General features: G+C 48.9%; 1 protein-coding gene across 1 annotated transcript; it reads left to right on the top strand.

Moving 5' to 3' along the window:
* Positions 1–111: 111 nt before the first annotated feature.
* Positions 112–20,343, top strand: LOC138603286 (uncharacterized). Its single transcript, XM_069674967.1, has 24 exons — positions 112–245; positions 1,162–1,325; positions 1,467–1,491; positions 1,585–1,698; positions 1,795–1,935; positions 3,281–3,369; positions 3,539–3,659; positions 3,804–4,346; positions 5,177–5,344; positions 5,929–6,092; positions 6,170–6,194; positions 6,448–6,561; positions 6,920–7,066; positions 8,117–8,235; positions 8,381–8,501; positions 8,592–9,124; positions 9,923–10,075; positions 10,612–10,636; positions 11,321–11,458; positions 18,150–18,281; positions 18,611–18,894; positions 19,148–19,265; positions 19,370–19,557; positions 19,921–20,343. Exons 1-24 carry the CDS (start codon positions 158–160, stop codon positions 20,341–20,343), a joined length of 4,137 nt encoding a protein of 1,378 aa, XP_069531068.1. The 5' UTR covers positions 112–157.
* The last annotated feature ends 992 nt before the right edge of the window (positions 20,344–21,335 follow it).

The raw sequence follows: 21,335 nt of genomic DNA, 5'->3' as shown, positions 1-21,335 counted from the left end.
AGACGACCACGGTGAGAGTGAGAGAACACGTCTAGAGGAGGGTCAGTGTGTGTGTGTGTGTGTGTGTGTGTGCGCGTGCGTGCGTGTGCGTGTGTGTGTGATAGAGGGGGGTCTGTGTGTTTTTAGTTTTCTGACCTTTGATCAGATCAGAACAAACATGGCGACCGTCAGCAGAGAAAGGAAGCGACTCTTCCTCTTACGACTCCTCATCGCTTGTATCCCAGCATGCACTGGGCTCCCTGGAGGTCAGTTCTTCACCTTCTCGTACTCTTCTCCTTCTTTTTCTTTTGTTTTCATCCGTCTCAGAGCGTGTGACCTGAAGTTGTTGACTCTCTGAACGTCTGTGAGCAGCTGGTCGACCTGTGACAGCGCGCTGACAGACCCGTCCCAAAGATGAAAACATCCTGTGAAGATAAAAGAGCCGTCCGTTTGAGCCGGGACCAACATGTTTGATCTTAATGAACTTGTAGCTGCTGATCATCCATCGCTTTGGCAACTGCTCCTTTGAAGGCAGTCTGACATTCTGCTCGCTGCCATCTTGTTTTCTGTCGCCAGAGGTGACCATGTTTGTTCCATAGAGAGGAGCGAGGGGTTAGCAAACACGAAGCTATCAAAGCTAAACAGTCTGTGTCCGTGGCTAATTCATTAGCTGCTAATGAGCTAGTTAACCACAGAGTGACGAGCTGACAGAGTTTATTTATCAGACTGAAGGAGCTCGCCGCTCGCTCACCTGAATCTCAGAGGTTACGTTCAGTGACTGAATTAGCTGAGGGGACACCTAGCAGACAGCTAGCAGCTCCCAGCTGTCACTCACAGAGGCCACGCCCCTAATGCTGCATCACTGTAAGCCTTAATATAATGTAAACAGGTGAGCTGTATAAAGATTCTCCCCGTACAGTTGTCATGAAGAGAGAAATGAGCTATAGAGACCCAAACTGTTTTTTGTACCAGGCTGTAAACATGTTTATTTGTGCTGTAAAGTTTAACATGGGGCTCTATGGGGACTGACTCACTGCTGGAGACAGCCTCAAGTGGACACCAGAGGAACTGCAGGGTGAACACAAGCTAAGCTTTACATCAGTCGTCCCTCTGGTGGCCACGCTGGGTAACAACACTCAGTGGATCTGACGTCCTGTATTCATATAATCTGTGTCTATAAAGGAGTGACAGTGAACAGACCTGAGGCCAGCGCTTTCCTGCATCGCACTCGTCGGGCGAACTTCCTGTTTGAGGAGCTGAAGAGAGGAAACCTGGAGCGCGAGTGTCGGGAGGAGAAATGTTCCTACGAGGAGGCCAAAGAGATCTTCCCCAACCCGCAGCTGCTGGTCCGTCACACACACACACACACACACACTCACACACACACACACACGCACGCGCACGCGCACACACACAAACACACACACACACACACTCACACACGAGTTCATGCTTCTGTTTTAACTTGTGTCTCTGTCTGTCTGCAGGAGGTGTTCTGGAGGAAGTACACAGGTACTCAGCATGTTGACACCTGATGGAGGGAGCGTTCACGTTCACTCACTGTAAAAAATGCTCTGTTAAAGTAAGTCTACTTCCTGTTTGCAGCGGTGGATCACTGCCAGTCGTCTCCCTGTAAGAACGGAGCCACCTGCACTCGCCACGTCCACAACTACATCTGCAAATGTCCACCTGGTTTCCATGGTTTGCACTGTGAGAAAGGTGCGTCCACAGACTCTCCTCTGAGCGCCCACGAGGCAAGTTTCTGTCGCGATGAACTCAGTTGTGTTTCCCGTCTGTGTTTGTGACTCCTCGCAGCACGTTTGACCTCCAGAGGCTGCCGCTTCAGAAACGGAGGATGTGAACATTTCTGCTCGGAGTTTCCGGATCGTTCTCACGTCTGCTTCTGTGCCAAAGGCTACAGACTGGACCGAGACAACAGCACCTGCCTGCCTCAAGGTCAGCGCTCCTAACAGACAGAGGACAACATATGAATCAGTGTTTGTCCAGTTACTGCCTGGAACGCCACAACAACAACACAACCACACAACACAACGCCACAGAAACAACACAACCACACAACACAACGCCACAACAACAACACAACCACACAACACAACGCCACAACAACAACACAACCACACAACACAACGCCACAACAACAACACAACCACACAACACAACGCCACAACAACAACACAACCACACAACACAACGCCACAACAACAACACAACCACACAACACAACGCCACAACAACAACACAACCACACAACACAACGCCACAACAACAACACAACCACACAACACAACGCCACAACAACAACACAACCACACAACACAACGCCACAACAACAACACAACCACACAACACAACGCCACAACAACAACACAACCACACAACACAACGCCACAACAACAACACAACCACACAACACAACGCCACAGAAACAACACAACCACACAACACAACGCCACAGAAACAACACAACCACACAACATAACCACAACAACAACACAACCACACAACACAACGCCACAACAACAACACAACCACACAACACAACGCCACAACAACAACACAACCACACAACACAACGCCACAACAACACAACCACACAACACAACGCCACAACAACAACACAACCACACAACACAACGCCACAACAACACAACCACACAATACAACGCCACAACAACAACACAACCACACAACACAACGCCACAACAACAACACAACCACACAACACAACGCCACAACAACAACACAACCACACAACAACAACACAACCACACAACACAACGCCACAACAACAACACAACCACACAACACAACGCCACAACAACAACACAACCACACAACACAACGCCACAACAACAACACAACCACACAACAACAACACAACCACACAACACAACGCCACAACAACAACACAACCACACAACACAACGCCACAACAACAACACAACCACACAACACAACGCCACAGAAACACAACCACACAACACAACGCCACAACAACAACACAACCACACAACACAACTACACAACAACAACACTACCAACCACCTAGTAAACAGTATTCATCATTGTTCCACTCACGATGTCCTGACATCCGATGTGCTGGTCACCACACTCCAGAAACTTCCACACACAACCCAGAACACTGAACATCCAGGACACCTGACACACCTCCCAGAGCCCGAGCAACAAGCCGTCCCTGACTAGCATGCTAACCTCCTAGCTTGTAACATCGTTCTGCTCCAGCTGTGTGAACGCTCTGACTCTCTCGTCTCTGCTGCAGACAGCGTGACATGTGGACGACCTCTGATGCACTTTGCCCCCAGGGTCGTTAACGGACAGATCTGCCCCAAAGGACAGTGTCCGTGGCAGGTGAGACGTCACACATGTTTGACATGACGACGTACATTCTCTTCTCTACATTCTCTCTCTTTAGAGGAGCTAAGAGGAGCAGCAGCGTGCTCATTATAATGTTAAAGCTGAAGCGTTCAGCATGCTGTTCTTCTGAGTGTGGCGTGATGCTAACGCTGCGTCTCTTCAGGCTCTGCTGACGGAGGATCACGAGTACACCTGTGGAGCCATCGTGCTGTCCGATCGCTGGATGCTGACGGCAGCTCACTGCGTGTTTAGGAAACCGGGCACCCTGTTCCACATCACCGTGGGTGAGATGGATTCATCTTCTCTTGGTTTGTTGGTGGCGTGATGTCACCCAGGACGCCGCCATTTTTGTAGTTTGATATAATGTGACAGAATTTAACGGCACGTGTCAAAGCTTGGTATGAAATGTGAAATATGTCTGTGTGAAGGCGAGCACGACCGGGACGTGGAGGAGATGACGGAGCAGAAGAGTCGGGTGGTCGCAGTGACGATCCACCATGGCTACAACCACTCGAGCTCGGACAGCGACGTGGCGCTGCTGAAGCTGCACCAGCCCATCAAACTGGGGGCCTACGTGGTCCCCATCTGTCTGCCCGCCCAGAACAGCTCCTTCAGCCGCACGCTGGCCGGCATCCGCCACTCCACCGTGTCGGGCTGGGGCCGCCAGAAGCAGTTTGGACTGCCAGCCAGCATCCTGCAGCGGCTGGTGCTGCCGAGGGTCCCGCTGCAGGAGTGCCGCCTGCACACACAGCTCAACATCACCCGGAACATGCTCTGCGCCGGCTTCAAGAGCGGCGGACGGGACGCCTGCGAGGGGGACAGCGGCGGCCCGCTGGTAACGCGCTACAAGAAGACGTGGTTCCTGACGGGCGTGGTGAGCTGGGGGAAGGGCTGCGCCAACGAGAACTTGTACGGGGTCTACGCCAAAGTCAGCAACTTCCTGGGCTGGATCGAGGACACCATGTCCACCGGCTGAAACCGGTCCGGGTCCAGACTGCGGCGGGACGGTTCTGAAAGTAAACATAACGAGTAGAACGTAGTCTAGACTATAAATGTGTCTTTAGAGTCGTGAAGTGGGAGGAGCTCCGCCAGGTTCTGCTGCTGCGCATGATTTGATCCCTAAATACTAAATACTCAGTTAAACTCTTCATCAGTGCAAAACATCAGAACACGGACAGAATCGTCCAATCACAGAGCTTCATTTTCTGAACACTGAAGCAGCCGCTCGTCTCACTCTGCGACTCTACTGACGACATGACAGCAAATCTTTATAATGAAATGGGGACAGAAAGCTGGTTCTGCATGCAGGGAGGAGTTTGTGTTCTGTACGAGTCACAGTCTGACGCGCCGTCTGAGTCGGCTCATCAAACAGTGATTCTCTGACTCTGTGCGACGTTGATTCTTTTACTGGTTCATGTGAAACAAATCAAGAATAAAATAATAAAAACTGACGCCTGAAACTTCTTTTTGTTTACACCTGACAAGGTGGAGCTTCACACGATGCACCTCAGCTAGCAGTTTCCCCCTGCTCCCAGTCTTTGTGCTAAGCTAGGCTAAACACAGCCCCGGGTCTGGCCCATAATGACGCCTTTCATCCTCACGTTCCTGCAGAGCTCAGCACCCTTCAAGATAAACCAGTGATTCTGTATCGAAGCCGCTGCCTGCGTTACAAACAGATGTGTTTCAGGTGGCAGGTAAAGTCTGTGTTTTAAAATGACATCATCACTCTGAGGCACAGACAGGAAAGGTATTACCCAAAATGCATTGTTCCTGTAGACATTGATGTGTTCGGGTCACACAGAGCGTTTCCATCAGGGTCATGTGATCAGCTGCAGCGGTGGGGGGGGGGGAGACTTTGCCCCCTCAGGTCCTCTAACCTCAGCTCCAAACTCTCGGATGAAACGCAGCATGTGGCTGAAAATCTTCTTCACCTTCGTCTTGAGCTCGTGGAGCCGCCGCGCGGCGTCAGGTGAGACACAACGATTAGAAACATGACAGTGAAAAGGTGATTGATGAGTCTGCACTCATGCTGAACGCTGCGCCGCTTTTAAAGACATGCTAACGTCAGCATGCTAACAATGCTAACATGTTCAGCTGATGAATGTACGGAGTCCTCAGTGTGCCATGATAATAATGGATCTAAAATTAAGTATTTATTTACTTTATTTTACTTTATATTTTTATTTATTAAATTATTTATGTGTTTAATGAAAGTGACTAAAAGCCTGACGAGTGACAGCCCGGCCCTTTAAGACCATCTGAAGGAAATACTCATAAATAATCGATTTCACTTCGTCAGCATGAAATAAATCAGTCTGTGCATTTGATCATTTCTTTGTCTTTTTGTTGCAACTTTTTTTATTGTTTGTGTTTTGACTTACATGATTTATTTATGGCCGCCCGTCTCCACAGTTAGCATGTTAGCACTGACAGTTAGCAGTGAGCACAGCTCTGGGTCATTAAATATTGACCTGCTGATGGTGTAAATAAAGTTCATCATCACGACATCAACACGTAACTCTGTCGGCCTCTTCGTCCCTCTGTGGCCGTCAGTCTTCCTGGATCCGGATGCGGCTCATGGCGTGCTGGTCCGGACTCGCAGGTTTAACTCGGGCTGGTTTGAGGAGCTTCAGATGGGAGATCTGAAGAGGGAGTGTCTGGAGGAGAAGTGCTCGTACGAGGAGGCGCGGGAGGTGTTCGAGCACGACGAGATCACGGTCAGGCGGGTTTTATTCAAACTAACACGTTTCTTTGGTTTCAGAACAAAAACAATAAAATCTTTCTGTTTCCTCAGAACGAGTTCTGGAAAACGTACAACCGTAAGCAGACGAACATCTTCATCCTCTGTCCATCACACACACCTTTAGAGTATTTGATCTGCTAACCAAGGCTAATGCTAGCTCCACCTGTGATAAATCAGCCAGGGCAGGTGTTAAGTAAAAAAAAGCTGATTAATGAACTGATTTGTAAATATTCTGGAGATCCAGTCACATGATCCACAGTCTGACAGTCAGCGGCAGGTACGACACCTGGCCTGTGAGATGAAATGACCTCTAGATTCTCATCCTTCAGTCCCCGACAGCTGTGAGTCCAGCCCCTGTCTGAACAGCGGCAGCTGCTCCACCCTGGGCTCATCCTACGCCTGCTTCTGCCTGCCTGAGTTCAGCGGCCTCAACTGTGAGCTCGGTGAGACTCAAACGTTCTTTACAGTCAGGAGGTCTGTCTGCACACGTTACATGACGTGTCTACAGATTTAGACATGAAGGTGAAGGAGCTGTGAAAAGTCCAGCATCAAATTAACAGATAAACTATGACTAACTTTCCAAGATGATTCGTGACGTCTGAACCGGCTGTTTTGAGCGATGGAGTTCCTCAAGGCTCTGATCTCGGTCCTCGTTTGTTTTCACACGAACAGTTCCTTTTATTGTCTCCTGTTGTCTTTCTGCATCACAACCAAACAGCTTCATAAAACTATTATATGATGATTATATGACACTGTCTTATTGAAACATAGAGAATAACAGTACAACATTATGCTGACCAGATTACCAGAGCGTCTCCAACACCTGCCTGCTGGAGAACGGAGGCTGTGACCACTTCTGTGAGGAAGACGAGGGAGGACAGAGGCTCAACTGCTCGTGTGCAGAAGGCTACTTCCTGGATGTGGATGGGCGCAGCTGCGCCGCAAGAGGTGAGAGGTCAATATGATGTATTCAAGTGACTTAAGGAAAGCACACAGTGGTACAAAGTACCTGCACACTGAAGCCGTGTTTCCTCAGAGAGCCACGAAAAGATGGAAGATTAAATGTTAGGAAATACAGAATTCTGACTGTAATCATATTAAACCTGCCAGGCTGAGTGATCCTTAAAAACACACGAGTGCTTAATTCAAACACAAACATGTTTTCTTTTTTCTCAGAATAAGTTTGCAGAAAAACTGAGCAGGCCCCGAGTAACCTTTGGACTCTGATACGCTGTTTCACAGTAAATAAACCAAACGTCTGATGACTCCACTGATGCCCTTTGATGTTTGTTTGTCCTTAAAAACAGCCACATTAGTCCTGAAGTTTATTTTCTCAAACCTTAAAGGGCCAGTTCACCCGCAGTCAGTCACAGCTGGTGTTCTCTGTAATCGATAGAAGCAATATTTGAAATTGCCATAGCTGTGGAGAAAGTCCTACAAACAGCTTGTGGTTTCGTCCATTCTCCATGCCTACAACACCCAGCATGCATTGCGCCCCTGCCTCTGAAAGGAACAGCCACGCGAGAGACGCTGGAGTGAAATACGACCGTTTCTCTGCAGGCGACGGCTCAGAGCGGGACAGAATCTGAAACACGACGAGGATATGCCGCTGTATCGTCTAAAAAAGCTTCAGGTCTGCCGTCCACATTTCAAACCTGGCGAGACATGACGTCGGAGATGGGCGGAGGTTTTCCATGGCCCATTCAGGAAGCGGATAGCGTCCTCCAAAGGCACATAGCGAAATGGCATTAGCTCCCCATGATAGCATGATAGGCCTGAGGTTCTTAACATTCAAACTCTATAGTGCCGATGATAGACGAGTGTGTCATCTGCATAACAATCACCTGTTTTATTCATATTTTACTTTCTCACATGTTTTATGGTCGCATGTTAGTGCAGAACATAAGTGGCCCCAGTGTTGATCCCTGTAGGACACCTCAGGCTCTTGGACTAATAATATACGACCCGCTCTGCTTTATGTTCTTCGTGTTGTTTCAGATGTGTTAGCGTGCGGCATGGTCCCCGTCCTGCAGGGGGGAAACAAAGCAGAGCAGCTCGACTCCCGAGCTCGCATCGTCGGAGGAACTGAGTGCCCCAAAGGTGAATGTCCCTGGCAGGTACGTTGAATTTAAAGGGAAAGTTCACCCATTCACTGCAGAGCCTGTGTGAAGCTTGAGTACAGATTAGCCTCAGCTTCTGTTGGTTTGGGTCACAGAGCGTGTGTGTCAGCATCAGATATCATTGTGACTGTTTGTCTTTGAGGTTTTGCTGGTGTACAAAGGCAAAGGTTTCTGTGGAGGAGTGATTTATAAACCCACGTGGATCCTCACAGCCTCTCACTGCCTGGAGGACACGGAGGCTCAGTTCCTTCAGGTGGTCGCAGGTACGAATCCCTCCTCACATTAAACTCCAGCTGTCATTAAAGAAACCGCTCCTCCATCGTAGCTATAAAAAACAACTCTTTGTCTGTCAGGCGAGCACAACACGGATGAGGACGAGGGCACGGAGCAGCGCCTCCAGGTTTCTGAGATCATCATGCACGAGAACTACGTGAAAACCACCGCCGACAACGACATCGCCCTTCTCCGCCTGGCGTCTCCTATCGTCTACTCGCCGTACGCCGTCCCAGCCTGCATGCCGACACGACCTCTGGCCGAGCGCGACCTCTGGGCCATCCGCCTGCACACGGTGAGCGGCTGGGGGAGGAGGGGCGAGAACGGCCCCACCTCCACCCTCCTGCGGCGGCTGCAGGTGCCGAGGATCCGGACGCAGCAGTGCGTGGAGGAGAGCGGCGTGGTGCTCACTGAGAACATGTTCTGTGCCGGGTACATCGAGGGCCGACAGGACTCGTGTAAAGGCGACAGCGGCGGCCCCCTGGTGACCAAGTACAAGAAGACGGTGTTCCTGCTGGGGGTCGTCAGCTGGGGGAAGGGCTGCGCGCGACCAGGAAACTACGGCATCTACACCCGAGTGTCAAACTACCTGGAGTGGATCCACAACCGAACAGTGACGAACACCACCGAGACTCTGTGACGACCTGAGAGCGTGAACACACAGAGACCGAGTGTGTGTGTGTGTGTGTGAACACTTTGCATTGACAACATAGAACTACTTCTAATGAATTATAGGATTCATGTTATTGTGTGACGTTCTGCTGAAACAAGTCTGAGACGCTTTAATTAAACAAGAATCATAAAATATGTCTCTGTGTGTCAGTGATGCATCAGCTGATGACGCTCCGATCAATAACAGTGATAAGCAACATGCAGCAGTGATCAGCAGCTGCATGTTCCTCAGCTGTTTGCTTATTAGGCAATCGTGTAAATGCCTGTGTGTGTGTGTGTGTGTGTGTGTGTGTGTGTTCATACAGGTTACATGTGATGACACTTCACAGAGATGTCAGAGAGGCTCTTTGCTGCAGATAATCTCATAATCAATAGACCTGTTAAAGAGCAGGACACAGTGATGGTGTGTTCACTGACCTTGTTAAAACAGGGGTCAGAGGTTGAGTGGGCGTGGCCTCAAACCGTCCCTCTTGTCCTAAAAGCCCTTTAACCTGACTGTGTGAGACACTGAACACATCATGTTGCTGAGGAGCTGCTGCAGCGTCTGGATTCTGCTGTCGGGCGTCGCTGCTGCTGCAGGTCTGTGTGTTTGGGACAAAACGTTAGCATGTTAGCATGTTAGCATGTTAGCAGCAAACAGCAGTTTGTTAAAGAGTGACTGTAAAAAATAAACAGCTTTTTACACAGTCTAAAGTTTCCTGAATGGTTGTGTTTATTCGTCGTGTCAGTGTTTGTGCAGAAGCACGAGGCCGACGCCGTGCTGCAAAGATGGCGGCGAGCGAACAGCGGCTTCCTGGAGGAGCTGCAGCAAGGAAACCTGGAGAGGGAGTGCATCGAGGAGGTGTGCGTCTACGAGGAGGCGCGGGAAGTGTTCGAGGACGAGGACAGGACGGTCAGAGACTCACCACTGATGTCTTAAACTAAAACTCATGTTTGTACAGATTGTGTCAATAGTGGTTAAAGTTCTTATGGCTCTTTTAACCTGCCTGAGAACGTTAGCATTAGCTTTAGCAGACGTTAGCATTAGCTTTAGCTCATGTTCTGTCACATGATTGATGCTGACAGTGTGTTTTGTTCATTTTGTGACATTTTATAAGTAAAAGTTTCGTTTTGCTTCATTAAAAGTCAAATTTTCTCTGTTAGCAGGAAGTGCCAAAGATCAGCTAGCATTAGCATTAGCATACAGTATTTAGAGAAGTTGTATTTATTATTTTATGATGAAATCTCCATTAATGAGCTTCTGTTCAGACCTCTGGCTAATGGCTAATGGCTTATGGCTGTGGGATTAGCATGTTAACACACTCCCCACTGTGCATTATGTAACCAAGTGTGATGAATGGGCTAAATTGTTAGCACATTAGCATCCCCACTCTTTACAGCAGCTCTGTTAATAACAATAACAAAGCTGAGGTTGATTTGTCTCTGCAGAAGCAGTTCTGGCTGACGTATGAACGTGAGTGACCTTTGACCTTTGGTTTGATTTAACTTTGAACAGAGGAGATACTGACGCTCGTAAACGATGCATTCTTCCTGTGATCAGTGCATTGATTTGTGGTGATAACAGATATTGATTTATTGTTTTTATGCTGCTGAAACTCGTTCGTCTTATTGATCCATTCTTCTGATGTCTGTGTAACAATCGATCGATCAGCTCCTCTTTTTCTCCTGCTGACTGACACGTGATCGTGACTGTTTGATTGCTCCAGATCTCATAATGATTATTTATTATATATTTAATAATCTGAGGTGTTATTATTGATGATAAAAAGGTTGTCTGTCTTTGAGGTCGTGACCCCTGCCTGGTTAACCCGTGTCAGAATAATGGCACGTGTGTGTACCTGGGGACGACCTACCAATGTTTCTGTCCCGACGGATTCGGAGGAAAATACTGTGAGAGAGGTGAGAAGGAGTTTAACACACAAACACAAACACTTCATGCACGTGTGTGTAACAACACATCACGTGTGTTCATGTGCTCTCATGTGTGGGCGTACCTGCGGCAGAAAGCACAGGTGAAACATCATGTTGGAACACTGGACAGATGTGGAACAGACTGTCAGCTGGTCCAACATGGCCGCTGTGTCTCATGTAAATGTGTGGTCACGTGATGCGTGCTGTATCGTGTCTGTCTCCTCAGCGGTCGAAGACCTGCTGAAGTGTGTTTATCAGAACGGAGGCTGTCAGCACTTCTGTGACGGCTCAGGAGCACAGCACAAGTGTTCCTGCGCCGACGGGTACACGCTGGGAGCGGACGGGCGAGCGTGCATCGCTCAGGGTATGACTATGTTCACTGCTGTTCATGCATCAGGCTGTGAAGTCTAATATGTAGATTTATAGTAAGAACAAATCTGCCCCCGTTGCCCCCTCGTTAAGCTCAGCTTCGTCATGTTAGTAGTTTAAACTCAGCGTTGGTGTAAAAACCGCTCTGACTCGTGTTTCCTGTTTCAGACGAGTTTCCGTGCGGACGTCTGCCTCCACAGGAACCGGACCTGAACCAGGGGGTGCAGGGTCACACCAGGCTGGTGGGGACCAACCACTGCCCCAGAGGGGAGTGTCCCTGGCAGGTAAACGCTCAGCTGGTGCCCCCTGCAGGCTTCGTGGTGCATGACAGCCACTGTATGGACCAACATGCTGAACATTTGTTCTTAGAGTAAGAACTGTAGGAGAAGATGTGAGGTTTGACCTGAGGGGGGCGCTGGAGGGAACATAATGAAGCCTTCAAAGGGTTCATCCTCAGGGGGGCAGGAATGGGGTCAACACATATCAAGATCATGTGATCAGCAGAGTGCACTGAGACCACGCGGGTTCATCGTCTCTGACGTGTGTGTGTGTGTGTGTGTGTGCGTGCGTGCGTGTGTGTGTGTGTGTGTGTGTCTCAGGTTCTGGTTCAGCTCGATGGACAGAGTCACTGTGGAGGAGCTCTGATCAGTCCAGGCTGGGTCGTCACCGCTGCTCACTGTGTCCATGATAAAAGCCCCCAGAACCTGACGGTGGTGGCAGGTAACTCACCTGTTTAACCTCAGCGTTTGAGTCGATCTCTTATATAAATCTGTTTCCTTTTTTACTTTCACAGTAAAGGTAACAAAAGGTCAAACATTCTTAAAGTCTGTTCCTGAAGCTCTTCAGAGGTCGAGCTGTGCGAGTGACTTTCTGCGTCTCGTTTAACGACTCCTTCTCTGTCACCAGGTGAGCACAACCTGGACGTGGAGGAGGGCACAGAACAGAGGATACCTGTTTCCATGACGATCCCTCATGAAGGTTATGTCCAGGCGACGGGTGACGGCGACGTCGCGTTGCTGCGGCTGAGTCGACCCGTGTTGTTGAACCGCCATGTTGTCCCCGTCTGCCTGCCCACCAAACACCTGGCCCAGCAGGAGCTCCTGGCGATCAGGTACCACAGCGTGTCCGGGTGGGGCATGAGGATCACCGGGGGCAACGAGGAGCCGGATTTGGACCGCACGGCCCCGCTCTCCCCTATCCTCCGTAAATTTACCGTCCCCATGATCCAGCCCTCCCGGTGCTCCCCCGGCTCCGCCCAGTTCAACTTCAGCAGCAACCTGCTGTGTGCGGGGTACATGGAGATCAACCAGCCGAGCTGCCGCGGAGACGACGGCAGTCCGCTCGTCACGCTCTACGGCTCCACCCACTTCCTGTCAGGTGTGGTCGCCTGGGGGCGGGGCTGCTCACCGCAGGGGATATATGGGGTGTACACCAACATGGCCAACTATGTGGACTGGGTGGAGGCCATCATGAAAGACCCGCCCTCCATGACGACAGCCAATGAGAAGCCAGCGTAGAGAGAACGTTTTATCATCAATACATCAAAGCTTCGTTATAATTCATGTCAAATAAAATCATGATCGTGCTCTAAGTTTTGACAGTGTCGCTTTGTTCTGTGGAGTTTCATGTCAAACCTTCAGGCTGCGAGTGATCGGCGCAGAGACGACGTGTGAGGCGCTGAATTAAAATGACTGAGTGAGAAACAGAGGAGCGTTTGTGGTTATTATTGAGTCTAACTATTAAACCCACATCAGCCCCAAACAAGGAGGCGTGGCACCCTGTGAGGAAGCATGGACACATCATTTAAACACAATGGTCTCTCTCTCTTTTACACGCCCACGTTTCCTTTGCAGATGATGTCATCTTTCAACCCTCAGAAAAGAACGTTTCTACAATAATAAGAGTGTTTAACACTTTGTACTTCACCACATTTATCAGACAGGTTTAGTGTCTTTCTGAGGGTGTTAAACTCAGCAGGACATAAAACACTTTGACGTTCTTTCAGTACATTTTCCCGCTCACTTCTTCTTCGTCTGTTTCGACCTGCAGCTGATCCGTGTTTCACTCTGCAGAGTAAATGTTCAGTCTGCACGTCGGCCGCGCGGCCCCCTCAGCTGATTGGCTGCAGGGCAGGAAGTGGAGGTGGACATGTTTGGAGGTAAAACAGGAGCTGACCCCAACAACCTCGACGTTGAGTCAGTGTTTGAAAATCCTCCTTTCCTGTAAATGCCTGCCCCACCCCCCTCCCCCGCCTGTCTCTCCTCAGTAGGAGGTGACGCTCTGCCAAAAGGAGTCAGGGAACATGAGGAGATGAATTCCTTCTGCTCTGCGTGTGTGTGTTTGTGTGTGTGTGTGTGTGATACTCCCATCATTAATAATTGACTCTGTTTGCAGCCTCTGGCTCTGCTTCCTGATCCTTCTCTCTGACGTCTCTGTTCACGTCACATCAACTTTTAAGTAGTTCAGTGAAGAATTTCCAGAAAAGTTGAAAAAAAATTATTAAAAAAAAAATCTATTTCAGAGAGAACGACTTCCTGTTGGACTCAAGAACAAGAACATCTGCTGAGATCTTCTCGATGTAATGATTGATTATTGTTCGGCTCAAATCAGGACGTGTTCCTCTGGACATGGACGTGTTGGAGCCCTCAGGTGGGCTTGCTGTGTTGGAGCCCTCAGGTGGCCTTGACGTGTTGGAGCCCTCAGGTGTCCTTGACGTGTTGGAGCCCTCAGGTGGGCTTGACGTGTTGGAGCCCTCAGGTGGCCTTGCTGTGTTGGAGCCCTCAGGTGGGCTCGACGTGTTGGAGCCCTCAGGTGGGCTCGACGTGTTGGAGCCCTCAGGTGGGCTCGACGTGTTGGAGCCCTCAGGTGTCCTTGACGTGTTGGAGCCCTCAGGTGTCCTTGCTGTGTTGGAGCCCTCAGGTGGCCTTGCTGTGTTGGAGCCCTCAGGTGGGCTCGACGTGTTGGAGCCCTCAGGTGGGCTCGACGTGTTGGAGCCCTCAGGTGGGCTCGACGTGTTGGAGCCCTCAGGTGTCCTTGACGTGTTGGAGCCCTCAGGTGGGCTTGACGTGTTGGAGCCCTCAGGTGGCCTTGCTGTGTTGGAGCCCTCAGGTGGGCTCGACGTGTTGGAGCCCTCAGGTGGGCTTGACGTGTTGGAGCCCTCAGGTGGCCTTGCTGTGTTGGAGCCCTCAGGTGGGCTTGACGTGTTGGAGCCCTCAGGTGGCCTTGAGGTTTTGGTGCCCTCAGGTGTCCTTGACGTGTTGGAGCCCTTAGGTGGGCTCGACGTGTTGGAGCCCTCAGGTGGGCTTGACGTGTTGGAGCCCTCAGGTGTCCTTGAGGTTTTGGTGCCCTCAGGTGGGCTTGACGTGTTGGAGCCCTCAGGTGGCCTTGGGGTTTTGGTGCCCTCAGGTGGGCTTGGCGTGTTGGAGCCCTCAGGTGTCCTTGAGGTGTTGGAGCCCTCTGGTGGGCTTGAGGTGTTGGAGCCCTCAGGTGGCCTTGACGTGTTGGAGCCCTCAGGTGGCCTTGACGTGTTGGAGCCCTCAGGTGTCCTTGAGGTGTTGGAGCCCTCAGGTGGGCTCAGTCTGCAGCAGAACAGCTTCTTTCGCCATTCCTCCTCTACTCTGCTACTCGGGAACAGAACGCTGCAGGAGCCCCATTTGTCCACAGAGCTGTCAATCATGAGGCCACACCCCCTTTTTATAGCATCAAATAACTAATTAAAAGTAAACTTGTCAGAATAATGAACACTTGGACATAAATCAGCATGATAAGAACTAACTATAATGAAAAATGTATTTGACGTGTATTTTGATTTTATAGTTTGACTCATGTCCCACCTGTTAACATGGAGGAGGCGGGCTTTATGAGCTATACTGCAGCCAGTCAGCAGGGGGCGATATAGAGATTTGAGCTGTCATGTCTGCCATGTCAAAGTTCTCCATCCGTGACATCTGAATGTGTCAGATACACGTGGTGCAGTCAGGATGGAAGTAAACACACTTCAGTAAATGTTCTTTGTTTCTGTCCACATAAAGTAAAGCAGAACATGTTTTAGCTCCAGTGTAAACAGGAAGTGTGACCATAAGCCCCGCCCACTCCTATCAGTGCAGTCTGAATGTGTGGACACCTCTCCCTCCCCCCTCTCTCTCTCTGTTCATACAGGTCATTGCCCTCTCCTCCACCCCCTCCCCCCTCTCTCTCTCTCTCTCTCTCTCTCTCTCTCCACACTCAGACTCCATTACTTCCACTCAGATCACAGAGGTTTCTCCAGCCGAGCTCACCATCATCAGAGGCCATGTCGTGGTTTCAGCGTCTCTCTCTCGCCCTCCTGCTGCTCCACCTGGCCGCCGCTCACGTAGGTGAGTTCACTGGAACTGAGAGGGGCGAGGAAGAGGAGGGGAGGGGGGAAGAAAAGGAAGTTAAAGCAGGGTGGAGAAGACGCACCAACGTGTTGCGTGTGTTGGGTGGTGGTGTTGGGGGGGGGTTGTGTGTTGACTGGGCTGACAGGTGACACATGACCTTGTTGTGACCATGATTTATGATGATTGAAAGCTCTATGCTTCACTCAGATACATCATATTGTTAAACAAGCCCCACGCCGGGCTGTGATTGGTCGCTCTGTCTTGTTATTTCTCTGGGAAGGTATTTGATCATAAACCAAAGAAGGGGACTCACTGAGACGTTGACATGATGATGTGGATGAAGCGATCAGTCAGATTGATCCTCTGGGGAGCGAGAGCATCTGTTAAGTAAATCTTGAGATAGATAAAGTATCAAACCTTTGACATGTTTGTGGCGCTATAACGAAAACTCACAGGGTAACCAACGTCATTCGGGATCATCCTCTGGGGACCATCAATGAGCTTTATTTCACAGAAACAGGAAAAACTGCCCAACACAAATTGTCACTTGAATCTCTAAACTTTATCTATGGCACTAAAAAGGTTCCAAATCAGCAGCATGCATCCTCTGGGAACCATGAACCCATACAAACGATTGTACAGGTCGATCTAGTCCAGATATGTTAACCTGCTGATTCATCCCAAGGGGAACACGAGCGTCTGAACCTTCAAAGTTTACCGACAATTTATTAAATCAATTATAAAAACTTGAAAAAGTCAGGATAAGCTTTGTCATTAGGGATCATCCTCTGGGGAACATGAATGTCTGAACACAGCAATACATCAAAAATGTCCAAATACAAATTGTCACTTGAATCTACAAACGTAAACTTAATGTTGGCACTCAAAAAGACTCAAAACCATCAGGATACATCCTCTGAGAACCATGAATCAGTAAAGCGTTTGTGCCAGTCGATTTAGCCGATGTCCAGGTATGTTTACTTTATGAGAGAAACCTAAAGCTGCTGCTGGCGAGACAGGAAGTCAGAGAATCACTGAAGCCAGTATGATCCGTCCTCTGGGGAACATGAACCACAGTCCATCCAGAAGTGTTGTGATGCACAGAGACATTAGCTGTAACTAAAGGACGGTTAAACATCACTTCAATCCTTCCTGTTCTCTCAACAGTCTTCCTGGACGGCAAAGCAGCCAGCCAGGTGCTGACCCGGCGGAGGCGAGCCAACAGCTTCTTCGAGGAGGTGAAACAAGGCGACATGGAGAGGGAGTGTGTGGAGGAGCGCTGCAGCTGGGAGGAGGCGCGAGAGATCTTCGAAGACGTCCAGAAAACTGTATAAAAACACAAACAGAAACTCTGCAGTCAATCCATCTCAACATCATTGTACCTGTTCAATGTTTAACACACAGTCACATGATAGAAGTGTGTCCATGATTAGCCCAACTTAAACTAGCTTAGCACAAAGACTGGAGCGACAGTGGTAGCCTAGCTCTGTCAGAAGTAAAGTAATATGTTTCCTAACATCTGAACAGTTTACAGACTGATTCAGACGTTCTTCAGTGATCGAGTGCAGAAGCATCAGGGTACAAATGAAACGCTCTGGCTGGACGATTGAAGCTATTTGTAGGTGTAGTTAGCTGGATACTTTGCTCGCAGACAAGATCCATAAAGAAGATCAGGTTTGTGTTTGGTCAATCTGTAAATCTCCAGGTTCCAGTTTCAGATCATAAAAGTTCCACAAACGAGGATTTTCTCTTTAATGTTCTTCTCTGAGACGTACTGATCAAACCGTATGTTGTTGTCAACGACTCATTCGTCCCTTTTTCTTTTTTGCAGAATGAATTCTGGGCCAAATACGTCGGTAAGGACTTTTTTCTTTGGCTAAATCTCCCTGAAATCTAATTTAAATACAAAGTGATACAGGCGGATTGAGGTACTTGGTCGGTGCTGTAACAAAATCAGGAGACGCAGTTTTAAGAAACAAGATAATAAAAGGTCCCGAACCCCCTGAAACGTCCAATCCCCTCTGACTGAACGTGTTTGTCCTGCAGATGGCGATGCATGCGAGTCACAGCCCTGTGCTTATGGAGGAGTTTGCAAAGACGCAATCGGAGGCTACACCTGCTTCTGTCAGTCGGGATACCAGGGCTTCAACTGTGAAATCGGTACAGAGCCACAGTCCACCTGGACAGCAGCTCACTCAGCTCACCTAATTAACCGTGACCGTGATCGTCCAACACTGATGTTCCTGTCTGGCTTGTCTGTGTTGGTCTAACAAGTTGGAAGCAGAACACCCCTTCTAGTTCTTGATGTCGCTCCCTTTGTCTTTGCAGTTATCCCTGAGCTCTGCGAGAACAAAAACGGAGGCTGCGAACACTTCTGCAACGTGATCAGAGGAGACGTTCAGTGCTCCTGCACCGACGGATATTACCTGGCATCAGATGACAAATCCTGCCACTCTAACAGTGAGAGCGACTCCAGAGTCGACATGGTCTTTTAATGGTTTCACGACAGTCGAGTGCTTAGTTGTATCCTTACAGGTCATCTCCGACACGACAGGTTAGACTAAAGGCGTAGATTGAGAATATGTTTCGCCCAGAAAGACGCTGGCTCTACTTTCTCCGGTCCTCACCCTGTAACTGTTCCTGAAGCACCAACAGCAGAACACAAGTTCCTCTCATTCATGTCAGACTCTAATTGGCATTGTTTAATTCCAACAATCAGAGAAGACGAGGGACATGCTTGTTTCTGATGCACAAACTCTGACCTTTAAACATCTCTCAAACTCTTGCAGTGACCTTCAAATGTGGCGCCATCATCAGCGAAGACATCCGGTTTGTTTTCAGGTACGAGCGGAAGAACGTGACGGTGGGGGACACCACCGGGTCGAACCTGACGGACATCAACGCCAACTCCACCGGCCTGAGTAACGAGACCTCACCACTCTCTCTGAACAGCACAAAGAGCAAGCCTTTGTTCGATAACGAAGTTTTTGAAGAATTTATTCACTCACAAATGGCGGGTATGACCCGCATCGTCAACGGGGAGGATTGTCCACCAGGAGAATGCCCCTGGCAGGTACAGACACTTCTTTATAGCGATGATGAAATGTCCTGATAAAGACAAAGAAAACCATGGACGAGTAATCCTCTTTATGGAACTCTAGGCTTCCATCATGATCAAGGTGTCCTCATTGTCTGCACATAGAAACCATGGTATCTCTAGGTAGATACCTGGGAGTCCATTTCTGTCAAGGTGCCCATCATCATCTCTACAGGGGCTCTTTGGGGTCAATGTTTCACCCAGTTTTCTTTTCTGTCTCGTCTTAAAGGCTCTCCTCATGAACGAGGAAGACCGAGGGTTCTGCGGAGGAACCATCCTCAACGAATACATCATCCTGACCGCCGCCCACTGCATGAACCAATCACGCTTCCTCTACATCAAGCTTGGTACGTTGGCTTTGAAAGAACGTTGAACTGCAATTTCTGTATTCAAGGTGCTATAAAGCCAACGTTCATAAGCGCTGTTTTCTAAATGGTCAATATTCATTCAGGTGAGTTTGACGTGTTGGTGGAACATGGTAATGAAGCTATCCACCATGTGGAAACGATCATCACCCACAACAGATACAAACCAGATACCTACCACAATGACATCGCACTCATCAAACTGACCAAGCCCATCAAGTTCACCAGGTTCATCCTGCCGGCCTGCTTACCTGAGCCAGACTTTGCTGAAAAGGTGAACCTTTGAACCACGTGCACCTGATTGAAACATCCATCAGTCATAAACTTACATAATCACAAGCTGAAGTGTACGTGTCTTGGCCCTGAGCAGTCCATTGCTGGCCAGGTACCGATCGTAGACAGGAAGTTACAGGTCCGGGCGACAGTCCAGCACATAATCCCTAAAACCTGAAACCTTTATCGTCACATACTAAAACAAATTTTAAAAAGAGATTTAGTGGCTAGCTGTGTACCTGTTTTCTGTCTTTATGCTAAGCTAAGTTAGCTGGCCTACAATTATTAGTGTCATCAGTCGTCTCATCTTAACAATAATGTGATATTCATATGGACCCGTCACATGTCTTACCTCCTCTCGCAGGTCCTGATGAGGCAGCCGGACGGTATAGTCAGCGGTTTCGGACGTGTCGGCGAGGGTCGTCAGCCGTCCACCATCTTGCAGCGCCTCACTGTCCCCTACGTGGATCGTCTTACCTGCATCGAATCAACCCAGCTGCGCATCTCTGTCCGCATGTTCTGTGCCGGCTACGACAAAGAATCCAAGGACGCCTGCCAAGGTGACAGCGGCGGGCCGCACGTCACACGCTATCGCAACACATATTTTGTCACCGGCATCGTTAGCTGGGGCGAAGGCTGCGCACGCAAAGGCAAATACGGCGTCTACACACAGGTGTCCAAGTACACCCGCTGGATCCGTGAGGGCATGGAGAACCTGATGTCCAGAGAGGCGAGCGGCAGCCGGTTGAAGAGGCACACGGGCCCAATCAAGAGGCTGTTTCTGTGAAACCCATCGCTCAGATCCACCACACTGCGAGCCTCTCATGTAATCATCGATTCAATGTCTGACACTATGACCACATTTCAGAGAAACTTCTGATAATTACACATTTGTACCTTTTTTAAAAACAACATGCAAACGTTTAAAACTGCATTTATGGATTGTTTGGCTGCCGATGGGCTGCAGGACAAGCTGTAATAACGATATCTGACTTATGATCAGTTTTAAAGTGGGAACGCTACACTGACAGTGTCATGAATCACTGCAGAGGTTCCTCAGGGTTCTATTCTGGGTCCTCTGTATGTTCTATTTGATTATGCTGCATCAATTCTGCCCACAGCAGAACAAGGCAGCAACACTACCATGTGACATATTAACAGCTGACACCCTCCACATCCAGCAGACTCACAGCATCATGATGAAACAAATCAGTCGCCCACGATGTAAAAACAAAACGACCAAATCTACTGACTCAACATTTTGTTTTTCTTGTTATTAAAACTGAAGGTGAAAAAAATCAACGTAAACAAAACTTTTTATGTGTTTTTAACAGTTGATGTCAGAATGAATAAATAAAAATGATCAAACTGACGCGTGACGTCTTTGTGTGATTCAAACTAAAATATTCTAAATATTGTTTATAACTGTGAGCGGCGTCTAAAGTTCAGCTCAAACTGAACCTTCAGCTTTAGAACTGAACACCTTGTTTTGTTCTCAGATCAACAAATCACAACATTCATGCTATCACTGTTTCAGCCTGCTGATGTTAGCCTAGCCTTACACTGCTGCTAGCATGGCTGTAGGAGTATCAGGATCGTGTGAAACTTTTAGGAATGTTTGGTCTCTTCTGATCTGGGTCGTGCAGTTTACCTCTGGATCATTTAAATGATTAATCCACTGATGTTTACCTCAAATCAACAAACCAGGTGAGTGTTGAAGTTTCAGAGGTCGGAGCTGCTGCTTGTTCTTTGAGGACAGAGCAGAGTCCACTGCAGGAC

The sequence above is a fragment of the Semicossyphus pulcher genome, unplaced genomic scaffold (genome assembly GCF_022749685.1).
Source record: "Semicossyphus pulcher isolate SPU_LCO1_2020_fin unplaced genomic scaffold, fSemPul1.0.p SCAF_24, whole genome shotgun sequence".
NCBI classification, from domain to species: domain Eukaryota; kingdom Metazoa; phylum Chordata; class Actinopteri; order Labriformes; family Labridae; genus Semicossyphus; species Semicossyphus pulcher.
The sequence above is the reverse complement of the archived record's forward strand: the minus strand, read 5'-3'. Positions and strand labels throughout refer to the sequence as shown.